At 32.2% G+C, this 10078-nt stretch overlaps 1 protein-coding gene across 2 annotated transcripts; it reads right to left on the bottom strand.

Annotated features, from left to right (window-relative positions):
* Positions 1–279: 279 nt before the first annotated feature.
* LOC110626792 (double-stranded RNA-binding protein 2) lies at positions 280–4789 on the bottom strand. Of its 2 annotated transcripts, none has more exons than XM_021772881.2 (3): positions 3665–4263; positions 1665–1884; positions 280–1540 (listed from the first exon to the last, which is right to left on the bottom strand). In XM_021772881.2, the coding sequence occupies exons 1-3, from the start codon at positions 3716–3718 to the stop codon at positions 624–626; spliced, it is 1191 nt and encodes a 396-aa protein (XP_021628573.1). In that variant the 5' UTR covers positions 3719–4263; the 3' UTR covers positions 280–623. The 2 variants fall into 2 exon arrangements, with proteins under 2 accessions (XP_021628573.1, XP_021628572.1); XM_021772880.2 differs by lacking the exon at positions 3665–4263 and adding an exon at positions 4309–4789 and having other exon boundaries at positions 340–1540.
* Between the last annotated feature and the right edge of the window lie 5289 nt (positions 4790–10078).

Genomic DNA, 10078 nt, shown 5'->3' with positions numbered 1-10078 from the left:
AATGTATGAAAATAATACAATGGAAGAAGCCAACACCTATGCCAAATGCCAAATTAACATATCGTGCAAAGATAGTGAACACAGTGACCTAGAGAAAGCATATAGTGCAGAACTAGTGAACATGGTGGTGATGTTGAAAGCAACTTTTCATAAGCTAATATTACACTAAAGCAGCAAAGGACTAGGAATTGAAAACCCCACTAATATTTTAGTACACTGCTTCAAAGTGGGGCAATCTTGTCACTGCTGCAATCAAATATCCGTTTCAAGTTTTGAAGATTAAAAGAATTTCAGGATAATTTCCTAACAGAAAAAAAAAATCATTACAAGGCCCTGAACTGAGACTGAAAACATTACCAACATCATTCTATTCTATACCACCATATGGCCATGTACCTACTAATATAAGCAAAATCTTGAATTCCAAATATATGGCACTGCGCATATTAATTTAACCTGCTACAACTGTGGCTTCTACGATAACAAAATGGAGAACAGTAAAATGCAAGAAGGGAGATAAAAACACTCATATGATAAGATGAGAGAAGATACTACAACAAAGTGAGACAAGCATAAACACCATTCAATTGTCTCCCATGGGTCCAACTTTTTCTCTGCAACGATCAGATTTTGAGTTGTTCCATCCTTTGTACCGTCTCAAATCGTTTCAACTCTGGGCTCCCAGTTTCCTCCACTTGACCTGGTGAATTATTTGGCTTGGCAGTAGCAATAGCAGTTGAATGATCTTCGTTTATAATGTTTAAAGGATCTTCCTTTTGAACAGCATGAGATTCTTCTTTCGGAACAGGTGAAAGATCTTTTAGAATAGCCTGAGGTTCTTCTTTCTGAACAGGCAGATAATCTTTTTGAACACCTAGAGAATCTTCTTTCTGAGCAGCTGGATGATCTTTTCCAACATACATAGTATCTTTCCGAACTGGTGGTGGAGCAGCATATACTAGTGAAGTTGGCCTAATGGTAACAGGTGGAGGTTGTTGAGGTAGTCCTCGCATCACCTGATGGGAGATTGATGGAGGTTGACGTTGAGGTGCAGCAAAAACAGGCACTACATTTCTTATTCTCACTGGTTGAGCCATGCCATGGCAATGCGCCCCAAATTGTCGGATAGGGACATATGGAGCTGCTCCTGCTGCAGGGAATTTCTGAGGGTGAGTTGCCCAGAGTTCTGGAAGAGGTGATTGTTGTGGAGGCACACTTCTGTCATTTGTCATGGCTGGTGTGGGTCTGGCTGGCATAGGTCTGTCAACTGCAGTGGTTGGAGTAGGCCTATTTCGAGAAGCTATCTTTGGGCAAATAAAGGGGAGGATTTTAGATGAGGTAGCTGGGGCAGGCTGTGGACTTGTTGGCCTAGGGCTCTGGATTTGAAACTTCTTTGAAAATGGTACTGGTGAGTTGGCAGAGTTTACTATTGCTATCTTTTCCTTCAGACGGTAATTCAACAGGGCACGTGCAATTGTGATTTGTTCTAGCTCATCACTGTTGTCTGGTTCAGATGAAGAACTTGCATCTTCTTTTGCCACTGGCCAGAAAGTACACACATTTACAAATTAAGCTTAAGTGTGCCGTTTGAAGTACAGACCTCTATGTAGTTAATTGCATCCATAGTAAGTATTAATAAAATGAAAATCTCTATAGAGACTCACATTGCTTTAGCGATGACCAAGCTGCCATTGCTGCATTCTTTTCAGCCTGTTTCTTATTCTTGGCAGGTTCTCCTGAGAATGTAATTCCAGCCAACTCCACTGTCCCTGTAAAAACAGGTTGGTGACCCAGGCCAGACCTGAACGTTGTGTACTGTGGCAATGGAGCACCAACCCTTTGTGCAATTTCCTGTAGAAGGTTCTTGTATACGCCAGTTTCATCCTAACAATAGCAACCTAACATCATCAATCACAAAACTGGCAAGCCAAATGCTAATCCTCATATTGAAGGTGAAAAGTAAAATAAGATTCAAAAGGAGCAGCCACAAGATATAGACATGCAGTATTTAGACTTTCATTAAGATACTTGTATTGGCAAGCACTACATAGAAAAGCCACTCAATGGGCAAAAACAATAAAACCTTATAAGAAGCAGTTTAGGTTATTTCATGCAAATTCATATTTGATGAAAGATGAACAAACATGTAAAGTGAGATGAAGTACAAAACACAACTTATGATTCAAAATTTCAGCTATCACATCCACTCATCCGCTTAACCAAGATAAAATTAGCAGCTAATTTCAACAGCACTAAAAATCTAAAAATCCTATTAGTTCTGGCTACTAAAGTCTGAAAGCCTTCGTACAACACCATGCAGCTAAGGACTATTATGAATATCATCAACCTTACAGTGAGCCCTCATAAACTAAATTTTAATTGCTAAATTCAACCCTATCTAGTGTAGTTTGGGATCAGCTATACAAATACAAAGATTCCATTTTTTTTCCCATGTCATTAACTGTAGGTTAGAGGTTCCCTAAGCCCTTGTGTCGTGAAACTTAGTTGCACTGAGACTATAATACCTCTACACTTAATATAATTAAAAAGCTACAGCTCTTTACTCAAACAACTGGCAAGATTGTCATATTAAGGCTGCACAATTAGAAGAATTCATTATCGCTACATAGTTTATAACAACTATCAACAACTTCAGTTCAGCTTCCATAGTTGAATTCATCTCTATGACCTTTTAATTCACCATATTACTTCCTAATAAATAATAACTAGCACCAAGAAAAATGAAAGGATTCTACAACAACAATTATTTGGAAAAGAAAATGTGTTTTCTAACTAAACTGTTCCAGTAGAATGCTGAAAAAATCCCTAGAACTTACGATGCTGCAGAGGTACAGGAAAATGAAGATATGAGCAATATGGCATTTAAGGCAGGTGACAAGATTAGTAACGGGTAAGATCATAATTGATGGAATCCAAGCCTAAGAAATGAATGACAGTATTTCTTTCTACATTACAAAAGGATCACGAAAACAAAAGCCAGAGTTAGAAGTACTATTGAGTTTCATTGATGCAGCATGTTGAAGAAAATCTGTGCCGCCGATTTAACAAACAAAAAAATAGTAATGCAAGATGCATGTAGGCGCTTGGAGATAATAACTTTGGTGCAAAATAATCTAACATCTCTGCCTCTGATTTAATTGAAGGATTCAAGTTACTTGCTCATCTAGCTCAATTACTACTCCTCTTGATTAATGTACCAGAACATATATATTCACCTCTTCAAGCATGTAAACGAGGGAAACAACATCATCATATAGGCATATTAAAATGCTCATAACATCACAATTTCTAGCTAAATCTATATTCAGCACAAGGTCTTTTTAGGCATCAGTCTTCTTTAACAAAGACTTGCTGGATGACAAATTATGTTTCTGATTCTTTTAAATAATAAAGCAAAGAAAATACGCATAGGTGAAAATATCTCAATTAATTTGAAAAATTCTTATTATTTCCCTGTGTTCCATTTTCGTAGAACCGATCATGGTCAACAAGAAAAGAAAAAGACCAAAAACCCCACATTCTTACGGTGAACAAACTACACCATCACTGAGCAAACCGAATTCACCACCAAAGAAAAGAACCAGGTACGACTGTTTTCCAGCTATAGAGAAACTAAAACCAGATGGATCTTCGTCACTACTACCTCACAGAAACTCAGTCCCGCAGTTCTCCGAAAATTACAATGTGACAAATACATTTCCGTCAAAGAGAGAAGGATATTCCCGTCATTTCGATATCAACCATCCCGACCAACTACAAAACACACCGGCGATCATGAAAGAGCCGGTCAAGCGTTGCACCTCTCTCGGCGCACGATAGCACTTCACAGGCCAAATTAATTAGTAATTAACTAAGACCGAGGTTAATAAAGCACAATATAGCACACACGGCACGGCACGGCACTGCAAGGCAAGGCAAAGAACTGGAGGAACGAGGAACGAGGGCATTTTCGCTAATTCCAAAGCGATTTCGCCGGGGCATTGAGGCGTGCGCCGGGAAGCAACACACAAACAGAGCAAAAAGCAAGAGAAAGATGAAAAGCTTAAAAAAAAAAGCGGCTAACCGGAAAGCAGCAACGTCTCCGGCTTAAGTTAGCAAGACTAGGGGTTGGTTACTTAAATTTTTTTCCCTGCTATTTTCCATTTGGGAATGAAGCTTAGCAGTAGAAGAAGAAGAAGAAGAAGAGGCACACAAAAATGGTAATGGTGTACATTAATAAAAACAAACAAAAAAATAATTATGCAAACAATAAGTAAAAAAGAAGAAGAGCAAGCCAAATTTGCTTACGAGAATGCGAGCAGCAAGAGAGTGAGAGGGGCCACGGTTGGAGAGGGAATTGAGAGCAACTTCAGCGGCGGAGTGCTCAGCCTGGCGGAGTGTGGAGCAATAGTGGGGGCTCTCGAAGATCTCGCCGTTGAAGTTAACGGTAGCCTTAAATCTAGGGGCGTGGTCAGGGCCTTCCCTTATGCAGGTGTAAGAGGGAAGGTTGAAGCAGCTCCTCTGGGCCAGCTCCTGCAGCTGGTTCTTGTACATTTCTCGTTGAATTTCCGCCGGTTTCTTTCCTTCCTTATGTTTATTTCCTTTCCTTCCGGCAGAGGAAAGAGAATGAACGGATCACGACGGAGGTGGAAATAAATGCGTCCGGCAAGATCAAGGTTTTTAGGGTTTTGTTTTTGGGATTGGAGAGAGAGAGAGGAAAGAGGAGGAGAGGGAATAGACCAGAGACTAGAGAGAGAGAGAGGATAAATTTAGTGAGTGGAGTTCTTTAGTGTTTTTTTTTTTTAATTTTTTATATAATATTCGGAGTTTATTAATGCTTTATTATTGTGGCGAGTCAACTTAACGTTGGGCTGCATGGATGCGATCTTCACTCTAGATTTTCCACTTTTCTTTTTCTTTTTTCTTATATGAGAAAATATTTATTAACAATATTATTAAAAAAACTTTAAATTTGATAAAAATATATTATTAGGATATATAAACAGAAATTTATAAGTGATTAGTTTTTAAAGTGTTAAAATAAATATAAAAAAATCCTGGAGAATTAAAAATATATATATGTAATTTGATATTCTTATTTTATAAAAAAAAATGGGTCCTATGTTTTTTTCTCTTTCTACCTATTAATCAAATGTTGCTTTAAGTGTGTGTTTAAACGCGTTGATGGACCCGAATGCAAATGACGTTCGACACGTCACGTTTTTATTCAAATCTCATTAAATTAAATAAAGATTAAAATTAGTAAAGTTATGGAAATTTTAAATTTCACATGACACTGAGTTTAATAATTATTAAATTAAATATTTATATTTAAAATTATATTATTTTATTAATATTAATAATTAATTTTACTTAAACTTTGATATAAATATATATTATATTTCAAACAAAAATTTATTTATTAACCAACGTGTGATAAAATACCACAAATCTCTAATATTTTAATCAATGATTTTAAAATTTAACTTTTTATAAAGCAATTTTAAAATTTAAAAAAATGTTTTATTTTTTTCTTTCTCACATCACATTGCCTCAAATTTTAGTTAATTATGTAACTAAGAATTGAGAAATTAAAAAAAAAAAAAGAAATAATCGTCCTCAACAACCACCACCAAAATGAAGAGAACAAAGGAGTTGCCAAACTTATTATCTAATAGCAAAAGTCTAAGCTTGTTATTATAGAACTGTGACATTTTTCTAAATTGATTTCGATTTTTTTCTCTTTGATTTGTATATTCTATTTTCCAAATATTTTTTATAAAAAATATTTTTTTATAAAAATAATTTATTTAATTTTAATTTTTTTTAGCATTTCAATCGCCGAAAAGTATGAAAACGGAGTTTTAATTAATAATTATTAGGCTGAGGGATCATAGAATCGTACAAGCTAAATTATTTGCAGAATAATAAAAAGAGGTTGCTTAGTGTTTGTGCAGTCTACGACATTGCTACAATGCAATTAAATGAAACTTCAATGCAGGATAACGATTTCACAACGCTTTTCTTCTATTATTAAAACCTCCAGTATTTATTATGTATTTTTTTTTAAACAATTATGTATTTTATTAATATGATATAAATTTCAAACTCATATAATAAACTTTATATTATATTATTAAATTAAATATTTATATTAAAATTCGTATATCCATTAAATACACTTAATTAATTATAAAATAAAACTTATTTTTATATAATTCAGAGTGAATATTAAACGGGTCATATAAAAAACATGTTTTTTTAATATATAAATTTTCAGTTTTAATATATAAGATTTGAGAACTGTTGAGTTTTGAACACTTCAATTTTTATTAAGTTTATAAAAAAAAATTGAATTATAGTTTCATGACAACTAAGGCGTGATTCAGATTTTAGACTAATAAGTTTGATCTAATATATTCAGATACAAAAAGTTTAAATCTAGCTCATTCGATTTGATTTGGGTTTCGAACACTCCGATTTTTATTAAGTTTATAGAAAAGGGTTGGAGCAGAATCTCATGACAATCCAGACGTGATTCAGACTTTAGGCTAACAAGTTTGATTTAATACATTCATATTCAAAAAGTCAAAATCTAACTCACTCAGATTTGATTTGATGGATTATAAATTCTTATACATTCATACATAATGTTGAAGGAAATTCAAAAAGTCAAAATTCAGTTCACTCGATTTGATAAATTCTTATACATTTATATATGGTATTGGAGGGAATTCAAAAAGTCAAAATTCAGCTCACTCGATTTGATGGGTCAGCAAGGCTATAAACCCCAATACATCTAGGATTAGATTATACAATCGCTGAAAGAAATTAAATATACATCTGAGAATGAAAGAAAAGAGACGTCCGTACATACAATCTTGCGTAATAATGACAGGTCATTAGAAGATAAAAGATAAGGAATATAAATAAAAACAAAGAGTAAATAAGGATTGAATTTACTCACACGTACTAAAATTCTATCATTTCTCAAATCATCAAGATCTATTCTTTAATTAAATAAAAAAAATAGAAATAAAAAAAAACTTAATACGGTATGTGAAATTTTGAATGAATTTGTGTGTGATATTACTGAAAATTGTCAAGCATATTTAAGAAAAAAAAAAGACTATTGGTGAAGGCTTCTTTACCATTAAAATTTAAGTTTTAAATTCTAAAAAATAAATTACAATATCAAATTTAAATATTTATAATATTTATTTTGTTATTTTATTATAACTCATATGCTAAATTAATTTTTAATTAATATATGTATTTTTAAAAAAATATCAAATTTTATCTTTAATTTAAATTTATTCATAAACTAGTATTAAAAAGTTAAATAAATTATAACTTGTAATGATTTAAAAAACTGTGAGTTGAATTATTTTCGGCCAATTTAATATTTTCTGTGCTTATTTAATATTTTAAAAATAAATTTTAATATTTTTTTTTATTTTTTATTATACAGTTCAGAAGCAATTTAAATCTTTTTATTATATCAAAGTCATATTTCAAATGGTGAAGTATCATATTAAAATTTTAATAAACAATAATAATAATAGTCATATATATTGATCTATTTCAGAAAAAAAAAAAGTCATAATGACCTAGATAATGGGATAGAAAATAATAGTCAACCCATATACAAAAGAAATCACGTGACACGAAGAACCAAGGCCACGTGCCTAATGCATGATGGGGAAAAAGAATAGAGAAGTGTAAGGTTGATTAATTAGGTGTAAGTAGTGGCCTCCACACCACACCATATGGTCATAGTTGCACGCTTTAATAAAAATATGATGACTATGGGAATCTCATCTCACTCTCTTTTTCGAAATGCCAAGCTAAACTATAAAATACCCTTCAAGAAAATATGGCAGTGAAAATTTTTTCCACCCATTTATATATGAAAAAGTCTTTAAGATCTAAAAATTTATAAAAATTCGATAATTGACTTATAAAATTATATATCTCGAGTTAACTCTAAATTTATGGTATGCCACCGTCGAATTCGTAATATGCCACCGTTAAAAAAGACAAATAGAATCGCCAATGAAAAAAATTATTTAACTGTAACTGCAAAACTATAGAAAAGACCATGAAATACAAAAAGAATACATGGCACGTGCAATACCAATAGAGTACCGAAGCCACCCAAATCTAGAGCAAAAGCAACTTATATCACTATTGGTCATGCTAGAACCATCACAAAGTAAAAATTTTGAAAACCCTTCAAACACCGAAATTAAGAGTCCACTACATATTGCAAAACTATCGACAAGTATTATCGAGCAACCTTCTAAAAATACTAACAGTCAATTAGCAATTAAGAAGAATTAAGTCACAAAAAGACCGACCTTATATGGATGAAGCATCACAATACGTGAGGCGTGTAAGAAAATTTTTCTATGGATATGGATGGTATGCATTGATAAGAGTATTATAGTCATTAAGGTGTTAATTAAAACCCTAGCCTTCATTATCATGGAGAAGGTAAGTGGGGAAATAAAATTGTTTATTAATCTTCCAAATTGATGAAGTTTGACTATAAAATAGCGAATGTGCCACCAAATCAATGAGTTCATACTTTTGACAATTTTTGGAGGCCGCAACACTAAAGTCCACCGTCAATATCCCAAAATATAAATGTGCATCTTTGAATTTTGAAAAAAGGCTATACATTTCCAATTTAAGTTTGGTATTTGGCATTTAATGAGTTGATTTTTATTTAACAATTTATTTAATTTATTTTTATATTCCTTTTATTAAAAAAATTACTTTTATTTTTTATATTAATTACTCTATTTATTTTATAATTTTTATTTACTTTATTTATATATATATTAAAAAAAATTTTATAAACTTTTTAATTATATTAATTTTAAAAAATATTAAATTTTATTAAATACTAATAAATATTTTGAAAAATTTTTTAGAAATAAAATAAAATTAAATGGGTTATAATAGTTAATTTATATTTTATTATATTATAAAAAAATAAATAATAATTTTAAAATAATTAAAAAATACAAATAAAACTTATGAAACGAACATAATATAATTTCATTAATAAAATAAGATTGTAGAATATGGAGAGTTGGAATTTATATAACAATGAACTCCACAACTATTAAATTAAATATAATATTTACATTTATAATTCAGTATTTTAATTTAAAACAATTATTAAAAAAGAGAATGCTATTTTTTACTAAATACAAATAACTCTTAAATTAAATATTTATAGTTATGAATTGTAAATTGTGTTTAATAAAGACAAAAATCTATTTTGACTCGTGGCGTATTTTGAACGATTATTATACCATAGCAGAGGTCCCCTATTGATTTTTGACTCTTCAGAATCAAAAATTACAGTTGTCTTCACGATCTTGGACATATGACATACTCGAATTGACCTCCATACCCATGTCTATTTCCTTGTTTCTGGACATAAATGATGATTGCGTTACTTCTCGAGCAGCATTTAAACCTGCTGTTGAAATTACAGTATAAAATCTCTCTTTCTCCTGCGATTGCCACTTTTGCTCATAATCACTTTCTTCTGCTTATAAGAGACTCGACCACACAGTCGTTGTTTATTCTTCTACTTCTAAAGGGTAACTTCCCTTTTGCTCCTTTTTCACAGGATGGATAGGACTTGTTCTTCTTCTTCTTCGTCGTCGTCTTCTTTTGGTGAAGGTTCTACCTCAAGCTCTTTCTCTGACGGCTCCATCCACGCTCCTGCTCTTATTGTTTCACTGAGAGCGGTCCATGATAACGACAACCTCCTAGTGAATGACATCCTGTTAGTGCTGATTGAATAAGACGTTGACCGTATGTATAACTACTATTAGATCTCTTGAGACCTCTTTCGAGTTTACACTCCAAACCCAAACGTTTGTGCTGATGATTAGATCCCTATTGAGGATACCATCATGGTATATAAAGAACGATTGAAGGGGGATCTTTAGTTCCCAATGGAACCATTCTTTATTAACGTCCTCTGTAACTGAAGGGGAATCTCTAGTTCCCAATGGAACCATTCTTTATTAACGTCCTCTGTTTTCACAAGTTG

This window comes from Manihot esculenta, chromosome 11, assembly GCF_001659605.2.
Source record: "Manihot esculenta cultivar AM560-2 chromosome 11, M.esculenta_v8, whole genome shotgun sequence".
Lineage (NCBI taxonomy): Eukaryota > Viridiplantae > Streptophyta > Magnoliopsida > Malpighiales > Euphorbiaceae > Manihot > Manihot esculenta.
The sequence above is the reverse complement of the archived record's forward strand: the minus strand, read 5'-3'. Positions and strand labels throughout refer to the sequence as shown.